This window comes from Petaurus breviceps, unplaced genomic scaffold (genome assembly GCF_028583685.1).
Source record: "Petaurus breviceps papuanus isolate PSGF00001 unplaced genomic scaffold, PetGlider_PUasm1.0 220, whole genome shotgun sequence".
Taxonomy (NCBI): domain Eukaryota; kingdom Metazoa; phylum Chordata; class Mammalia; order Diprotodontia; family Petauridae; genus Petaurus; species Petaurus breviceps.
Window position 1 is genome coordinate 269,113 of NW_027185876.1, and position 19,959 is coordinate 289,071.

The 19,959-nt window shown below is 39.7% G+C and overlaps 1 protein-coding gene across 2 annotated transcripts in view; it reads right to left on the reverse strand.

The window, feature by feature from the left end:
- Positions 1 to 519: 519 nt before the first annotated feature.
- The window catches only part of PKN2 (protein kinase N2), a 193,651-nt gene continuing 174,211 nt past the window's right edge, over positions 520 to 19,959 (reverse strand). For both annotated transcript variants that reach the window (XM_069094550.1, XM_069094549.1), the window contains 4 exons: positions 17,244 to 17,386; positions 5,407 to 5,514; positions 3,211 to 3,291; positions 520 to 3,119 (listed from right to left, as the gene is read on the reverse strand). In XM_069094550.1, coding sequence (XP_068950651.1) covers positions 2,916 to 3,119; positions 3,211 to 3,291; positions 5,407 to 5,514; positions 17,244 to 17,386 — 536 coding nt within the window. In that variant the 3' untranslated portion in view covers positions 520 to 2,915. The remainder of the gene's footprint in view (positions 3,120 to 3,210; positions 3,292 to 5,406; positions 5,515 to 17,243; positions 17,387 to 19,959) is intronic.

Consider the following 19,959-nt stretch of genomic DNA (forward strand, 5'->3'; position numbering starts at 1 on the left):
GTAATATTTCATCCCCGAGTGTTAACTATGAACATAGACATACAAAAATTTGGTTTACATTTTTGGAGATGATTATGGAAACCTCAAGAGACCTTTTGTACTCACCTGCCTGTTCACTGAGGCTCAAACTTAGTTCTTATAATGAAGCATTTTTGACCTCCAAAGGAAAGAATCATATATAATAACTGTGCCTACATTATGAATCATGATACCATCACTTGTGACAGGGGAACCAATTTGTCATTGGAGGTGACCTCAGCTCTGATGTGGTGGTGATACTTTTTACTCTCCAATACTGTGGGTGGTCTGCATCACATAAGCTGCTCTCCCCGTCCCTCACCCCCCTAGTAACCAAGAATGTGCATTTGCAATATAGCTGGACAGGGTTAGGGGTTGTAGTTCAACCATAGCCTTGAGGCATCAACTGATCCCAAAATAAACTAAACCTGCAACATGGCCTTGGTGTCATGTTCTAAGCCATAGGAAATCTTTAAAAGAAAATCATACTTAAAACCAAAGTTACAAAGTACAATCTATTTAAACTTTAATTTGTGCATTTGTGATAATTAATGACTGCAAAACACTCAAGTTTTTTTTTAGAATGACATTGTTAAAAGGCACGTCTCATTTTAATGAATGCATAGTGTACCATTCTAAAATATCCTAATTTCCTTACAAAGTGCTCTGAGCAGCCACTTACAGATACAGTATAGCAAAATATATTTACAATCTAGTTTAAAATTTTCAATCTGACTAAAAATAAACTTTAAAAAAACTACAGAGAAAATTAGTGCTTTCTTCAGCTTAATTGTGTGAACATACCCTGCCCTCTAATTTTTTTTAGTGATTTACTTCAATTAAAAAAAGTTTTCTGTACAATGTGTAGTTACAAAAGGCTACTTCAGTGTTTAATGCTAAAAGCCTTTTCAGACATGGTTCTCTGGGTGTATCTGAGAACCAGTAAGGGTAAGCAGACTGTACCTCAAAAGTATTTCATCTGTTATACTGTAAAACAGTTTCAATGAAACCCAGAGCCCTGAGCTAAGCTCCTCCTCTGCCCCCTCCAATGATGGCGACTGGCATCATAAAATAACTTTAGAAAGTGTTTCTTTTCTCTGCATTTGGAATTCTGAGCAATAATCCCAACATGCCCTCCTCTGTGTATGGTATCATGAGCATTATATAATCACCTCTTTGTTAGTGTCAAAGGGCATGAAAGGGAATGTCGATGATATTGCGGATTTCATTGCTCTGAGAGCAGCAAGGTCCTTGAGGCACTCAGATATCTTTAGCTCAGGTCTTTGTAACTCAGTGTGCTTTCATTTTCCCCTATAGGACTTAAACATTTAAACTTCCCTTTCAGAGGGGAACTTGCTTGTTGTAATTACATGGTTAATTCAGTCTAGATTAGCCGACAGCTTGCTATTGGTGAGGTATGATGATCCTACGTGTCTGAGCCAGGATCACAAGATATCTATAAGTATATATAGACAGATCTATATTCTGTATCCTAATTGAGGGGAAAGAAATCAAGAGTCACAGAGAAGGAAAAAGACTCTAGGCAAGTAGAAACTCTTAGGGGGCAAAATGACTTTCCTATAGCAACACTAAGATAACCCAAAACAGGCCCTCTCATCTCAAGTGTTATAAAAATATTTGGTCAAGTTACTCTGAGACTTTTGAGGTACAGCTTTTTAGTGTTATAATAATTGGTTTATAAAATATACATACACTGTTTTATCAAAAATATTTATACATTCTGTTACAACATATTGCTTTTTACCCTCAGTAACTGCCAATATAAAATCTGGATTCAGTGGCCTACTTCACGTAAATGCTGGAGTCGGAGGCATCTGCCTGGCCACGGAGCCAAAGTAACAAAGTGGTACAATTAAATAACAAGCCTAGGATACTGACTAGATTACAACTCGCACACATGCATGTGCACGGCATGTACACACTCACAATCCCCACGGAGTAAAAATGATACGTTATCGAGAACTAGGACACTAAATCAAGGGTGGGTCGTTTTTAAAAAGGTCGTCTGTTCACTGATCTTGGAAAGTCATGACTGAAAATCCACGAGCATCTAGGCTTTGGGAATGCGCATAGTAAATACAGTATCTCAACTGAGACTGACCAGAAGCACTCCTTTCTTTACTTTCTTAATAAATGCTGATGTTCTGTTTGTTTCAGAAATGCTTAACAAACAAAAAATTGTTTGGCAAGTAGCTTTGAGAACTTGTCCATATTATTATGGAATCACTTACATGGTTGGTAAAGATAAGGCATTAAAAACATTTTCTCCTAATAAATATAGAAAATTTACAAAAGAAGGCATCAATTCATTCCGTTATTTTCAAACTCAACACCAAAATGTGTACCAGCTGCAAACGACACTTCTGGATAATATTACAGTAATTCCTTTAAAAATAACAGCGTCTGCCTTATTCAGATAGAAGCTTGTTAAAAGGCTGAGGATCACTAGCATCCCAAGCTTTTATTCTTAAAACACAGTGGAATGAAGTAAACTGGTTATCCTTCCCAGAGCCCAAGCTGGTCTTCCTTCCACTTAAGGCAAGGCAAGCATATGACAAAAGTATCCACTGTAGAAGAGGAAGGAAAAAAAGACAACATTGATCCAAGTGTGTCCACCTGTGAAGGATGTTTATATGGCCTGTATTCGGCTTAAACCCCATAAAACTGTTTCCAGTGCACAGATTAAAAATGGAAATACATTGCAAGAGGCCACTCTTCAAGAAAGATATTAGACTAGTACTTTAAAACAAATCTTCATGTGATTTCAAAAAATCAGAAGCTACTGGTGGCACAGAGAGCAAGTGGAGGGTCGCTATTCGGCTAAAGAGGTCTGTCTTCTCCAGAGTCATTCTGCTAGTTTCACAGTGTCTTGGAACTTAACACCAATCAGCAATGTAGTCAAAATCTCGAAACATTTCTTGCTCCTCTTCTGAAAGTATCCTTGGTTCCCGAGGTGGGGTCAGAATAGGTGCTTCTGAGGTAAATTCATCATCAAAATTACTCACATCCTCTCGTCCTCTGATGGTAGGAACAAATGGTGGCTTTACTTTCTTGGCCAGCAAAGCATTCCAATCAATCAGCTGTTTCACAGGACAAAGAACAACAGACACATTGAGTTTCCTACTGTAATTTGCTAAATGGAATTAACAGCCCCCTTAATTTGCTACTTACCCGGAAAAATGGGTGTTTTTTGACATCTTCTGCATCTTTCTCACCAGCTCCCAGGCGCCGTTCTGGGTTTCTTCTCAGTAGCTAACAGGACAGACACAAAGTTGTCAAATTAAAACTAGCTAGCTTCACTGATAAAGTTCTCAGAGACTATCTTTAGCTCTCCTTCTTTCTAAAAAAGAACCCTCCATTCTCAAGTCTAGTTTACAGCGGACGTTGTTAAGAAGCCGGCTCTTTACTGAGTAACTTTAGACGATGCTAAATTCTAGTCACATACAGGGCCATGCGTGTTAAGTATATGTGTCGGTAACCTAGAAAGGGTACCAAGAGATGATTTTTCTGTCACAGACGTAGAGGTATCTTAATAGCCTTCTCTCTCTCTCTCTCTATTAAGTCAGAAATGTACAAATATATTTTCACTTAACTCATTTTAATAAGAATACCATATCATATGTGGTAAGGTATATTTGTGACTGCTTGAACTAGTGAACACTCTGTGGGCTGGACTAGACGGCTGTCAAAGTCCTTTCCAACTTCCAAATTCTGTGATCTAGCGCAAGCTGCTCAGTTTAATCTGGACAAAATTCCCAGTCTGGTAACTTTTTATCCACTGTTGCAGTTCTGCTAAGCCCAATAACTGCTAGAAGTTAATATAAAATATGCTTGTGCTAAACTTGGTCTGATATTAAGTATTTGTAAAGATGTGTATGTATGTGCATACAGGATAAGGACAGTATAAATAAATGCTGCAATAGTTTTCTTAAAAACAAATCAGTTTTTGAGTCAAATTTATAAGAATACAAGTCATTCCCCAATTGATAAATGGTCAAAAGATGTGAATAGGCAGTTTTCAGAGGAAGAAATTAAAGCTATCCATAGTCATATGAAAAAATGCTCTAAATCACTACTGATTAGAGAGATGCAAATCAAAACAACTCTGAAATACGACATCACACTTATCAGATTGGCTAACTTGGCAAAACAAGAAAATGATAAATGTTGAAGAACATGTGGGAAAGTTGGAATACTAATTCATTGCTGGTGGAGGTGTGAGCTGATCCAACCATTGGTTTTTTTTTGGGGGGGGGGGCAATTGGGATTAAGTGACTTGCCCAAGGTCACACAACTAGTTTTTGTGTTAAGTGTCTGAGGCCAGATTTGAATTCAGGTCCTCCTGACTCCAGGGCCAGTGCTCTACTCAAGCCACTTAGCCACTCCACCATTCTGGAGAGCAATTTGGAACTATGCCCAAAGGGCTACAAAAATGTGCATTCCCTTTGACCCAGTAATACCACACTTTTTTTTTTTTTTTTGCTTTTTGGAGGGCAACTGGGGTTAAGTAACTTGCCCAAGGTTACATGGCTAGTTTGTGTGTGTGTGTGTGTGTGTGTGTGTGTGTGTGTGTGTGTGTGTTAAGTGTCTGAGGCCAGAACCAAACTCGAGCCCTCCTGACTCCAGGCACGGCTCTTTACTCACTACGCCACCTAGCCACTCCCAGCAATAAGTCTGTATCCCAAAGAGATCATAAACATGGGAAAAGAACTCACATGTACAAAAATATTTATTGCAGCTCTTTTTGTGGTGACCAAGAACTGGAAATTGAGGGGATGCCCATCAACTGGGGAATGACTACACAAGTTGTGGTATATGAATATAATGGAATACTACTGTGCTATAAGAAATGAGGAGCAGAAAAACCTGGGAAGATTTATATGAACTGATGCTGAGTGAAGTGAACAGAACCATGAGAACATATTGTACACGGTAACAGACACGTGTGCAAGGACCAATTATGACAGACTTAGCCCTTCTCAGCAATTTAAGGCCTATAACAATTCCAAAGGACCTATGATGGAAAATGCCAGTCACATCCAGAGAAAGAACTATGGAGTTGGAATGCAGAATGAAGCAGACTATTTTCTATTTTGTTTTTTTTTCCTGGTTTTTCCCATTTGTTATAATTCTTCTATGCAACATGAATGAGAAAATGTGTTTAATAGGAATATATGTGTAGAGCCCCTATCAAATTGCAAGCTGTCTTGGGGAGAGAGGGCAGAGGGAGAGAAAATTTAAAACTTATGGAAGTGAATGTTGAAAACTAAAAATAAATAATTTAATTAAAAAAAAAAGGCAAAAAAAAAAAAAAGAAACCCCATAAATCTGTTTTAAGAGACTTCCTGAATACTGTTTGGCTCTTACCCTTCTCATTATGGAAATGGCTTCTGTAGACAAGAATCGTGGATACCTTACTTCATCATTTACAATACTGTCGAAAACCTCTTCTTCATCATCACCAGGAAAGGGAGACTAACAAAAAAAAGAACTTTTTGTAAGTTAAGATGATTCCAAGGACCACAAGTTCTGCCATTACCTAGAGCTCGGCTTCCTTGCAGTCATACCTGAGGGGGCCACAACCAGGAGGTTAGCAAAAAGGCAATGACAAAGATCTGCTAATGTTTTCACATCCAAAGTCAATTTAATCTTATTTTATACACAATCTAGTACGTTCAGTGATCTTGTTTTTAAGTTTAGGCAGGTTCAAAATAGCAAAATAGAGGGAAACTGCTCTACACACATGACAAGTTATAGGTGACAGGCAATACTATGTTGAAAACTAAAAATAAATAAATTATAAAAAAATAGGCTAAGAAAAAGAAACGAAGGGGAATAGTTTCAGAACAACCTAAGAATACTTACATAATCTGACATCAGAATAAGAACTTACACAATGACAACAATATTGCAAAGACAAATAACGTTGAAAGACTTAGGAACTCTGATCAGTGCAATGGGATTCCAGTACCCATGATGAAAGAATCTTACCCACCAGGTCCTGCTTAAAAGATGATAAAACTCAGAATGCAGACTGAAACCCAGACACAGGCACAGACGCAGACACACAGAAACACACACATGTATTTGTAACAATTTCCTTCTCTTTTCCTTCTCAATGGGGGTGGTGAGAGATGGGTATAAAAAAGGTTGACTTTTGTTGATTAAAATAAATTCACACATCTCATCGTTTAAAAAAAAGTGACAGAAAATGTAAAAAACTAATGAGCCACATATCTATTTTTTTATTTCTATACAGTCTTTAGAATAATCTTAAGAACAGAGACTTTTTACAAGCCAAGTTTTAAAGCAGATTATAACTTCACAGTTACAAAATGGAAAAGTATTAGAAAATACAAGAACTTAACTGTACTTAATACATGCTATTAAAAAAAATCCATGCAGTTAGAAAAGTAAAACACTCTCACAAAGGCTGGATTGGGACTCAGGTCTTCTTGACTCTAAGCCCTCTGGAGAGTCACACGACCATGTCAACTGAATTCCACATGAAACTCTTTTATCCAATTTTACTGAGCCCTCACTGCTGCACAGTGATCCTTCATTCTTCCTTGATCAATTTTCAATTACATCCTCAGCAGAAGCTATTCTTTTTGTAATTTTTATTTTTTTGACTTTTGGAGGAGGAAGGTAGGGCAATTGGGGTTAAGTGACTCGCCCAAGGTCACATGGCTAGTTTTGTGTTAAGTGTCTGAGTCTGAATTTGAACTCAGGTCTTCCTGACTCCAGGGCCGGTGCTCTATTCACTGAGCCACCTAGCCACCCATGCAGGAGCTATTCTAAACTCTGGCCTTTCTTTTAGCAAAGAATTTTGCATCCTCCACAAAGCTGCCAAAGTGATTTTCATTAAGGGCTGTTGTGACAGTGTGATCTCTACTCAAACTTCAAATGGCTCCCTCTTTAGCCCAGGATCCAAAACAGAGTCCTCTGTTTGACATTTAAGCCTGCCCCTCGTCCTCAGATACAACACTCTATCTCCTGATCCTCTGCTCTAGTATTCCCCCCAAGCCTGGACCACTCTATCTCCTCTTTTCTTCTCCATCTCTCTGGTTCCATGGTTTCCTTCATCACTTAGCTCAAGTCCCAAACTCTGCAGGGCTCCTTCCAGGTTGTCTTGCTGCTCTTCAGATGATGGCACCAGTCTCCTATGCCCAGCTTCCATCCAGTTACATGTTTCCCAACATGTGAGCTTTGTGAGAGTAAAGACCATTTCTTATGGCTCTCACTGCTTAACACAGTGCCTGGCACACAGTGACTACTTAACAAATGCTTCTTGCTTCTTTGAGAAAACAGAGGACTTAAATTGCTACTTCCTTCTTCCTTCCCTACTCCATACCTCAGAATCCTCTTCATTCTCTACTCTCTCCTGTTTTTTCTCAATGAAAAAGTTTTATCCTTTCTAAGGTATTCTTTTAAAAAAAAATTCAATTTTATTTTTGGTTCCATATTCTTTCCTTCCCACCTATGGAAGGTAGTTGGCAAGTGCATAGAGTGCTAGGCCTGGAATGAGGAAGACTTGAGTTCAAATCTGTCCTTAGACATTTAACAGCTTTGTGACAGCTGGGCAAGTCACTTATCCTTTGTTCACCTGTTTCCTCAACTGTAAAATGGTGATAATATTGGTACCTACCTTCCAAGGATGGTGTGAAGATCAAATGAGATAATATTTATAAAATGCTTGGTACATAGCAGGCACTTAATAAGTCTTATTAAACAAACCTGTTACAAATATGTAGTCAAGCAAAACAAAATTTCCTCATTAGCCATGTCCAAAAAGAACCTTCGATCCATACTGAGTCCATTAGCCCTCTATCTGAAGTGCATAGCATGTTCACTACGAGATCTCTGGAACTGCTGGTTTGTGCTGATCAGAGTTCCTAAGTCTTTACAGTTATTTTCACAGTTGTCTTTCCAGTTATAAAATTATATAAATCATTATTAAACTATTCTCCTGAGTCTGCTCATTTCACTCTGCAATAATTAATATGTCTTCCCAGGTTTTTCTAAAGCTATCCCCTTCATCATTTCTTATAAAACAATAGCATCCCAACACATACATATAACTGTTCAGCCACTTTCCAACTGATGGACATCCTTTCAGTTTCCAATTCTTTGCCACCAAGAAAAGAACTTTATAAGTAATTTTGTATATGTGGGTCCTTTTCCTCTTCCTTTAATCTCTTTGGGGATAAAGACTTAGTAGTATCACTCTGTCACACATAGCATAGTTTAAAAGCTTTTAGAGTACAGTTCTAAAATGATTTCTAGAATGTTTGGACTAATTCACACTCCTCTGAGAGTGCACTAAAATATCTGTTTTCTCACAATCCCTCCAGCATTTGTTTTTTTCACTTTTTGTCAATATTGCCAATCTGATGGGTGTGGGGGTGGTACCTCAGAGTTCTTTTAATTTGCATTTCTCTAATTATTAGGATTAGAACATTTCTTTCTTATGGCTACTGACAGTGTGGATTTCTTCCTCTGAAAACTACCTATTTATATCTTCTGACTAATGGGGGGATGGGTCTTATTCTTAAAAATCTGAATCAGTTCCGTATATATGAAAGCTTTATCAGAGAAGCTTGCTGCAAAGATTTTTCCTTAATTTCCTACTTCTAACTTTAGCTGTACTAGTTTTGTCTCTACCAATTTTCTACAAATCTTATGTAATCAAAATTGTCCATTTTACCTCCTGTGAACCTTTCAATCTTGTTTGGTCATGAGCTCTTCCTGTACCCACAGATCTGACAGGTAATTTTTCTTGCTCCTCTAATTCGCTTCTGCTCACCCTTTATAGCTAAATTACATATTCATATGGAGCTTGTCTTTGTATACAGTATGAGGTACTGGTCTGTAGCTCCCTTCTGCCATATTGCTTTCCAGTTTTCACAACAGTTTTTACTGAATGTTAAGTTCTTGCCTTAGTGTTTGCAGTCTGGGTCTTTCAAACACTAGCCTACTGTGCTCGCTTGCCTCTGTAGATAGTATACCTTCTCTGTTCTACTGATCAACCTTTCTACTTCTTACATAGTACTAAACTGTTTTAATCATTTTGGTTTTTAGTAGAGTTGGGGATTGGGTACAGCCAGGCCTCCTTCCCTCCCACTTTTTGCCCCCACCAATTTCCTTGATATTCTTTTGTCCCTCTTTCAAGTATATTCTTGTTCCAATGCTCTCCTATCTTCCATGGGAGCTTGCCCTTCCCCCAATATGATCATTTTTCCTCCCACGTTCCATCTCTTCTCATACTCAGTCCCTGCCTAGACAGTTTTTTCATCTGTAAAATGAAGGAACTGGAATACTTCTTGCTCTTCATTGCAGCTTTCAGACTTTCTATCTACCTCTAACCACTCAGTAATCTCTCTTCCTTTGAAGTTCATTTGTTTCAGATTCTGGTGACTATTATCTATAAAACCAATAGGAAAGTATTCCTCCCTTTTCTTTTTTTTTTTTGAAGTCTAAGATCTTTTATTTTTTTTTATTTTTCAAATGGTTTATTAACTTCTGATTTACATCATTTATTTCCACCAGATTTTGAGTTTCAAATTTTCTCCCCATTTTTCCCCTACCCACTGCCCCAAAATAGCAGTCCCACAGGATATCCCCTCCTCCAATCTATTCTCTCCCCTATTTTCTCCCATACCCCTTTCGACTTTTTCAGTGGATCTCTATGCCCCAGTACCTGTATATCTTATTTCCCAATTACATGTAAAATAGTATTAATAATAGTATATATATATATATGTATATTTGAGTATTTGATTTTAAAACTTTGAATTCCAGATTCATTCCCTTCCTCCCTTGTCACCCACCCTTACTGGGAAGACAAGCAGTTCAGTATAGGTTGTACATGTGCAGCTAATGCAAAACAATAACATAGTAGATATATTGTAAAAGACTGACTATATTTCCCTCCCTCCTATCCCACCTCCCACTTGTTCTATTCTCTACTTTGATCCTGTCCCTTTTCAAAAGTGGGTGCTTCCAACTTCCCTCTCCCTTAGTCTGTCCTCCCTCCCTTCCATCATCCCCCCCTTTCATCCCCTTCCCCCCCCCCAATCTCCTGGAGGGTGAGATACCCTATTTAGTGTGTATTTCATTCCCTCCTCAAGACAAATTCAATGGGAATAAGGTCGACCCATTCCTTTTTGCCTTCCTATTCTTCTCCATTGTAACCATTTTCCCTTGCCTCTTCTATATGAGATAGTTTACCCCATTCTGTCTCTCCCCATCTCCTCTCATATTCTTCTCTCACCTCTTAATTTCACCTTTTAAGTATCATCCCTTCCTATTAAATTGGTCCTGTGCCCTCTATCTATGTATATCTGTAAACATATATACACACATTCACATATGTATTCATATGCCCATATACCCTCATAGACATATATATATTTCTATCCCCTTCAACTACTGAGAAAAGTTTCATAAGTTACAATTATTATTTTTCCATGTAGGAATGTTAATAGTTCAACTTTGATAACTTCCTTATGATTTCTTTTCCCTGTTTACCTTCTCATGCTTCTCTTGCTTCTTGTATCTGAATGTCAAATTTTCTATTCAACTTTGGTTTTTCAGCAAGAATGCTTGAAAGTCCTCTATTCCACTGAATGACCATATTTTCCCCTGAAACATGATACTCAGTTTTTCTGGGTAGGTGACTCTTGATTTTAATCCCAGCTCCTTTGACCTCCGGAATATCATATTCCAAGCCCTTGATCCCTCAGTGTAGAAGCTGCCAGATCCTGTGTTATCCTGATTGTGTTTCCACAATATTCAAATTGTTTTTTCCTGGCTGCTTGTAATATTCTCTCCTTAATTTGGGAATTCTGGAACCTGGCTATAATATTCCTAGGAGTTTTCTTTTTGGGATCTTTTTCAGGAGGTGATCCGTAGATTCTTTCAACCTCCATTTTGCCCTCTGATTCTAAAGCATTAGGGCAGTTTTCTCTGAAAACTTCCTGGAGGGTGATTTCTAGGTTCTTACTTTGATCATGGCTTTCAGGTAGTCCAATAATTTTTAAATTATCTCTCCTGGATCTATTTTCCAGGTCAGTGGTTTTTCCCATGAGATATTTCACATTGCCTTCTATTCTTTCATTTGTTTGGATCTGTTTAACAGCATCTTGATTTCTCATAAAGTCATTAGCTTCCATTTGCTCCAATCTAATTCTGAAGCAATGATTCTCCTCATTGAGCTTTTGAGATTCTTTTTCCATCTGGCAAATTTGGCTTTTTAAGGCATTCTTCTCCTCATTCCCTTTTTGAGCCTCCTTTGCCATTTGAGTTAGTCTATTTTTTATAGTAGTATTTTCCTCAAGTCAGGCTGTTGACTCTCATTTCATAATTGTCTTGCATTGTTCTCATTTCTCTTCCCAATTTTTCCTCCACTTCTCTTATCTGCTTCTTAAGGTCCTCTATGGCCTGTAACCAGCTCATATTTTCCTTTGAAGCTTTTGGTGCTGGAGTTCTGACTTCACTGTCTTCCTCCTGTTCCATGGTTTCCTCCTTTTTGTCCCCAAAATAAGAGTCTAATGTTGGAATCTTCTGTCTGCTTTGTTTCCTTTGCCTGGTCACGTCGCCCCTCAGTCATTTGACTCCTGGGCTTTTTGCCACAGTAGGACTCTGCCACCAGACAGGGGAGCTTTCGTCCCAAACTCTGGGGTTTTCTCAGCTGCCAGAGGTATTAGATGGGTGCCCTCTCTGAGGTGTCCACACGCTCTGGCAAGCTGGACACACACCCCAGGACCTCCACCCTGGACTGCAATCCAGATCCAAGCAGGTTAAAGCAACAGCGATTACCCCTCAGACTGGTGCTTGGTCCCCCTACACTCTGTAGGCCAGGAACTGAAGCTGCCACGTGGTACACGCTGGCTGGCTGTGCCAGTGTCTCAGCGGCTTCTCACCCTGGGGCAAAAGCCACGCACTCCCACTTACTGGGTCCCAAAGTCCAGAATGCACTGACCTCTCACTTTGTCCTTTTGCATCTATGTGTTGATAAATCTGGAAATGGCCAAAGCTGCTGCTGATCTGGAGTCCCTCTGGCTGGTGGCTGGTCAGGCCCACCCTGGGGCTAAAGCCTCGGCATGGGGCTGGGCTCGGCTCCCAGAGCACTGAGCTGGCTGATTCCTGCCGGCCTGCTGGGCTGTCCTCAGCGGGAGGTTAGCTTCTCTGTGTCATTTTGTGGGCTCTGCAGCTCTTTATTTGTTTAGAGTCCCCTTTTTACATGGATTGGGGAAGGTGGAAGCTGGAGCAGTGGGGAGGTCCTGCGTCTACTCCGCCATCTTGACTCCCCCCCTTTTCTCTTCTTTTCGATAAGATTTTATCTCCACCCCCCCCCCTGCCAATTACATGTAAACATTTTAAACATTTTTTTTTAAAGTTTTGAGTTCCAAATTCTATCCCTTTCTCTCTTCTCTCCTCCCTCCCTGAGACAGTAAGCAATCTGACATGGGTTATATATATGCAATCATGAAAAATCTATTTCCTTATTACTCATTTTGTGGAGGAAAACTTGAGCTAAAAAAAAAAGAAAGTGAAAAAAATAGTATGCTTCCATCTGTACTCAGATACCATCTATTCCTACTTTTTCAATGAACTCCATTTCCTGGCTCACAACCTCCCTTGCTACTCTCAACTCCTGACTTCTCTGTTATGTTCCTTCAAATACCTTCACCTCTCAGTTTTTCAATCTATTCAACTATTATGCCCTCTAACATTCCATTTCAGGGATAGTCAGGGGGATGGTAATATCAATGATCTTGTTACCACCCACAAGTGCTCGACTTCCATGAAATTTCTTTATATGATTATGATCTATTGTTCTCTCTACCTTATTCCTCCCCTAAAACTTTTTTTTTTAATGTCTTCGATGTGACCTCTATTCCCTCTACTTCTCAGTCATTTGCCGGGCTAACGTCCCTGCTCTGGCTATACTTTCCCTTCCTTCCCAACCTTAACTACTTAGAGTGCGACAGTTTATCTCCCAATACCTTATTTTACCCTCTCAAATCTCTTGCTTTTTGTCCTGTCACTGGTCATGCTTCGTCCCCCCACACTCTCACTGAAGCTTTCTGCTTCAAATTATATGCTACCGAATAGACATGAGACATCATACAATTGTGCTGATTGGGTCCATTGCGCATTTGTGTTCTCTAATCTCAAGTGGGTTCTCACTGCAACAAGGCAACCCTTTCACCTCCTCCCTAGCTGACTCTATCCCACTCACCATAATATCTATTTCAAACTGTCTTCTCAAGCCTCCACAGTAACCTCTCAGCCTTCTTTAACCGAAGACCCTGACTTTGATTAGAAAAGTCAATTGCTATGGGTTTTCTCTTCCCCCTCCTCTCCAGTTACTCCTGTTTTTGTCTCTTAACTCCAGTTTCTGGCGAAGAGATGGGCTTTCTTTTCTTTTCTTTTTTTTTTTTTGAGGGCAATTGGGGTTAAGTAACTTGCCCAAGGTTACACAGCTAGTTTTTTTGAGTGGGTGTTAAGCGTCTGAGGCCGGAACAGAACTTGGGTCCTCCAGGCCGGCGCTTTTACTCACTGCGCCATCTAGCCGTGATGGGCTGAGATGGGCTTTCTAATACATGTACCCTTTATTCCATCCTTTCTGCCTTCCCCAGCAGACACATTGTCTCTAATAACATCTCGCCTCTCTAATCTTCAGCCTCTCCTTAGCTATTAGTTTTTCCCTTGTTACCTATAAACATGCCTGATACTCCTCTACCCTTAAAGGTTAATAGCTTTTAGGATTCACATCCTCCTTTTCTTATTCAAGCTCCTTGATGCCACCTACACTCGGAGTCTCCATTTGCTCTCATCCAAACCCTCTGCTGGCAGTAAAACTGTTCTCTCCAGAGTTAAAAACATTTCAATTGTCCACACTAATGGTCTCTTTGCTTAGTACAGTGCCTAGACTATAGTACAAACTTAATATATACCTGTGGACTGTCTAGGCAAGATGACCTTTGAGGTCCCTTTCCAAAAGCTTTAGGTCTATGCAACCTCTTCCTGGATCCTAAAAAACTCACTTGTCCTTGCCATTATGCCAAATTCCTATTCTTGCCCTCTTTTACTGCCCAAAGGTTTCCTTACTTCCTTCTCACTTCTCAATTCCTTTAAATCTGGCTTCTGGCTTTACCCCTTTGAATGAAATTTTTCTCTCCAAGGTCATCAACAATCTCAACTGGTGAACTCATTGGCCTCTCATCAGGCCTCATTTTACTTGGCTTTTGCCACAGTCACTGACAATGCTGATTATTCATTCCTCTCACAAGATTTCCTCTCTTGGCTACCATGACATTGTGCTCTCTCCTCTGTCTCATCCTTCTTCTCTCCTTAGTGAGCTCATTAGTTCTTATGGGTTCAATCAGCTTCCCTATGAACATCATCCCCAAATCTCTCTCTAGGCTACAACTCTCTCTAGGATTCCAGTCCTGTATCATTGTCAGTTAGCATGAATGTCACACAGGCAGTTCACAAACTCCACATGTTTAAAACATAACTTATTTTCTTCCAAAGTCTCTCAAGTCAAGGGAGCACTAAGTACAGTATTGCTCCTCCAAATTTTGTTGATGATACCAGCCAGCATTCTTCTAGTCACTCAAGGCAGCAATCTTGGAATCACCCTGGGACTCTCCCCTCTCCCTTAACCCTCACATCTAATCGGCTGCCGAGGCATGCTAAACAGCAAAGACATCTTTTGAACTCTTCCCTTACCTTTAAGTTAGGCCCTTATTACTTCTTGTCTGGATTATTGCCATAGTCTTCTAATTGCTCTTTTATTCTCAGTCTCCCCCGCCCCCACTTGAATCTATCCCATATTCAAATTCCAAGTGCATACTGCTAAAATACAGTGCTGACCCACCCCCAACGACCTTTAGGATGAAATACAAAATTCTCAACCTGGTAAATGTAAAGCTCTCTCCCTCTGGTTCCTGTTTATCTTTCTATCATTATTTCTTATTACTTCCCTTCACATACTTTTCATTCTCTTTGAACTGGCTCACCACTCTAGCTATTCTCCATAGAGGACACCTCCCCCCCCAACTGCCCCGTGCCTTTGTACAAGGCACACTGCCTTTTTGAATCTCAAATGCACTCACTTTTCAATTCCCCCTTGCAAAGCCCCTCGCTTCTCTCCAAGCAAATCCTACAAAAGAAGTGCCACCTTCTACAAAACACCTTCCCTTACTCCTTCCTGCCCTGCTTCCCTGCAGTGACTACCAGTCTTTCCCTTTAAAATTATCTTCTATATAATTTGTACTGTATTTACTTTTGAAAATAATTGTTCTGTATTTACTTATGAAAAGGTATCTCTTCAGTAGAATGCAGGAAGTTTAGATTTTTTGACCTTGTACATAGTAGAAAAAAATATTAACTTAATTTAAGTAAGCCCTGGAACATGAATAGAGCTTCCTAAGGGAGATATGTAATCACTAAGAATTCTATGCTAACAATTCTCACATTTCTAGGTGCTTTTCAGACACTGTGAACTGGATGTCCAGTAGACATCCTTCTAAAATCTTCCTCTACCTCCAACATTCCCTATTCCTGTGGCATCACCATCCTCCCATGCTCTCAGACTCACAAGCCAGCAGTCCTCAACTCCTCACTGTCCCTCACTCACAGGTCCACGCTGTTGCCAAGGCCTGTCAATTTCAACTCTGCAATATCTCTCAAATACATGTCCTTCTCTTCTCTGACACCGCCACCTACCAGGGGCACGTGCAGGCCCTCATTACCTCCTGTCTGGATTACTGCAATAGCCTGCTGATGGGTCCGCTACCTCCAGTCTCTCCCCACCCCACCCCATCCATCATTGGGTCACTAAAGTGATTTTACTAAAAATGAAGGTCTGGCCATCATCATCCCATGCTCCCTCCCCCCCAGTAAACTCCACTAGATTCCCCCAGGATCACATGCTGTATAAAGCCCTTTATCACCTGGCCCCCTCCTACCTCTCCACTCTTATATCTTACTCCTGAGGTGTCTTCTTCAATCCAATGACACTGGCCTTCTGGATGTTCCTTGAACAAGACCCTCTATCTGTTGCCTCTGGGAATGTTCTCTATCTCCCAGGCCTGGAATATTCTTCCTCCTTATTCCTTCTCCTGGCCTCCTATAAATTCCACCTATAATCTAACCTTCTATAAGAAGTCTTTCCCAATCCCCCTCAATTCCAGTGCCTCTCTCTCTTAATTATTTCCTATTTATCTTGCATATAGCTTGTCTGTATATATTTGTTGTCTCCTCCCTTAGGTTATGAGCTCCATAAGGACAGGGACTGTCTTGTCTCTTTTTGTGCCCCAGTGGTTAGCACAGTGCCTGCCACATAGCAGACACTTAATAAATGCTTAATGATTGACTAATTGTACTTAATACTTTTTTTTTTTTTAAAGCAATTGGGGTTAAGTAACTTGCTCAAGGTTACATGGCCAGGTGTTTTTGGGTGGGTGCTAAGTATCTGAGCCTGGATTCGATCCCAGGTCATCCTGACTCTGGGGCCGGTGCTCTTACTCACTGTGCTACCTGGCAGCCCCTAATTGTACTTAATACTAAGTGAATGAAGAACAACTCTTGTCTGGACTATTAGTACATAAGACAAATGAATCAAACCCAGAATTGATTAGGAGGGAAGAGGACTGGACTGCATTTCAGGAACTGATCAATTTTTTAAAATTACTCGAGCCCCCACTGATAGGAACTAAAGAACCTTTACAGAAAAATTCATCTAACCAACTTTAAAATAAAAATTTATGACTTGATAGGGCACTGGGATTCTATAGTTTTACATATTTAGGACATCTTACACTTAGAAATAGCAAGAGTTTCTATGTGTACATTTGTTTTCTCCAGAAATTTTACTTGAAATTCTAAGAAATGTAATCTAGAAAAGACAGAAAAGAAGTACATTGTGCGTTTTTGTCTTACAGCTGACTTCCTAATTTGGTGGACAGCGTGCATTAGTTTTTGATGACGGCTTTTCCTTGAATTCTGCTGTCTCTACTCTGCCAGGCTTTGCTTGCTCTCTTCTCAGCATCCTATGCAAGAACCATGGCAGGCATCAAAAGTATCAGAGGCAGCTATGGCAGCCAAATTCTCTTTCATTTCTAAAGTACCTAAGCTTTTTGGCTGCACTCTCTTTTGCTACCCAGGACACGTTATTGACTACTACTTACCTCTCCAACCAGCATCTCATATATAAGCACACCAAGTCCCCACCAGTCCACAGCTCTTGTATAAGATGTTTCGGTCAAGACTTCTGGAGCTAGAAATTCTGGAGTGCCACAAAATGTGCTTGTTCTGTCTCCGAACCCCATTCCTGAAAAACAGAAAAACCAAATCATTCCTGAGGTACCTCATCTGTTCTTCTTCCCCCCTCTAGAGTTAACATAAAAAACTAGTTGGCATCTTCCCAAATAAAAAATACTCAGGGAGATGCAAAACTCACATATCACTTTGGCCCTTCTCCTAGAACACCCCTGGCCTCATCATTTTCTGATGAGTAGTAAAAGTGCACAGATTGGTGATTTCACTAAATATATAACAACCAACTCAATCCAAAATAAATTAAATAAATTCATTCCAAAATAATTTTAGGTGTTTAAATTATTTTCTATTCTCAGTATTCTTTTATACTAATTTCATAATGGACTATTACTTTTTTTTTTTCCCTTCTTCTAGGGAAGATGATATAATGTATAATGTGACTAAAAAACTAGATGGAAAAAATTCTAAAGAAGTTAATATGAGTAAAAATCCAAAATCTAGATAGTGAGTTTCTGGATAATCAAGTGTTGACTAAGGTTATAAATACAAATTTGTCACGTAATACAAGAATATCATTTAGTCCATTTTCAATATTCCTATATTCAATATTAATATAATTTACACATGTAATTATCAAATATATGTTATACAAGTTGATGATATCATTAAGTGAACAATGCTTTATTATAGAATGAGTATCTCCAAAAGGCTGAAAACCTTTTATAGTATTACTTTTAAAAAACAAGTAAAACTTTATGATTTTCTTCGGTAGTTAAACAGGGCATAGGGGAACATCTACATTTTACAAATGAACTCCCCTTAAGCATTTGATGCTTCAACTAACCTGCCAGAAATCAGGAAGTCATTTAATAGAATAGGGGAAAAAAATGAGGTCTCCTGCTTCTGTGCCTACATTTTAATATAGTTTTTTGGGGGAAAAGTGGGTGGAGAGAACATGAACGTGTAATTTCATCATAATAATGTGCTCTCAGGAAATACCCCCTATCAGTACAGATGAGCACCTGACTTAGTGGCTTCTAATTCTTAAAAAGTCTTCTAGGGGATTTGCTGAGGCACAGAGACACTGTGTATCAGAGGCAGGCAATGAACTGCTGGCTCTGAATCCATTACACCACGGCTAACTTTTATATGCTGTCCGTGTATATTTTGTCAGAGCACAGTTATTATAGTTCATTCATCCCAGGGAAGCTGAAAGACAGCTCACTTGGAAGTATTTTAAATCTTATCTGCTATTCCTTTTTTAAGGCCTTAGCTAAGAAAACATATTCAATGTGTCCATACCCAGGAGGCATTATTTCCATTAATTACATTCAAACTGCATCTCTGATCCCAACTGTATTAAATAAAAAAGGAGTAGAAGGGCCAGTACATGATGACTACTTTGACCACTGACATGCTATCTGCAAAATGCTCTGCAAACTTTAAAGTACAATGTAAACACTGGCTATCACCATTAAATAAAAATCATTAAGAGGTAGAGTGGTGCAGGAGAATACAGAAAATCCGGGTTCAGGTTCGCTTCTGACACATCCTGGCTATAAGACCCTGGGCAAGTCACTTGGGCCTCAAGCAGTTCTCTAAGGGTGTAAGTTGCCAAGAAGTTACTGACCTTCAATTGTAGAGGGACCTCTCTTATAAATACCAGTGAAGGGGTGGCTAGGTGGTACAGTGAGTAGAGCACCAGCCCTGAAGTCAGGAGGACCTGAGTTCAAATCTGGCCTCAGACACTTAACACTAATAGCCGTGTGGAGTTAGGCAAGTCACTTAACCCCAAATGCCCTCCAAAAAGCAACCCGCCCCCCCAAACAAAACAGTAAAATCCTATATCTAGCTCAAAGAAATTAAAAAATCAAGGTAAAAAACAAAAGAAAAAAACTGGGACTTCAGTGCTAGACAGCCCTTTTCCACTTGAAAAGGGACTGTGGTGGTGTGGCAGAAGAGGAAGAAGGACTGAATTAATTTACAAATAGTCCTGGGACATCCTATCAATAAAACTCAAACCTGAGCACTTTATCTAAATGGGTGCTCTCTGGCAAGATGGCCAATGAACTGACATGTTATTGGAACAACTAAATCAAATCAAGATGTATCTTCTTGCAGTTAAAAAACAGAAGAAAAGAGGAATGTGAAGCAAAAAGGAAGTATGTTTACACTTCAGAGGCACGGAGTAGGGAGAAAGAACTGTTTTCCTCAAACAGCAAAAGACAAGACTAGACACCACTGTATGTATTTTCTGATCACTGTCTCTTGCAGTGCTAATAAGCAGTAAGATCACTCCAGTGCAGCTGCAGAGGATAAAAAGATGGAAGAATTCTACATCAAGCATGTGACAAGGCTTCCATAAAAGTCAGCAGTTTTGGCACTCGGCACCTTAGCTATGAGGGTGGGCATAGGGAAAGATGATGAGAAGTACACGGAAATTGTGGTTCAGGTTTGAGGGACTGAAGGGGTTAAAAGACTATAGACTGCTTGTCAATCTCAGACCTGTCCTGCAATTTATAGTCCTAGAGAGTTGCCTGGGACACCGAAAGGCTAACTAACTTGTCCCATTCTTACACAGGGAGAAGAGACTCAATAAATGCCGTGTATGACTGAGAAGAGCAA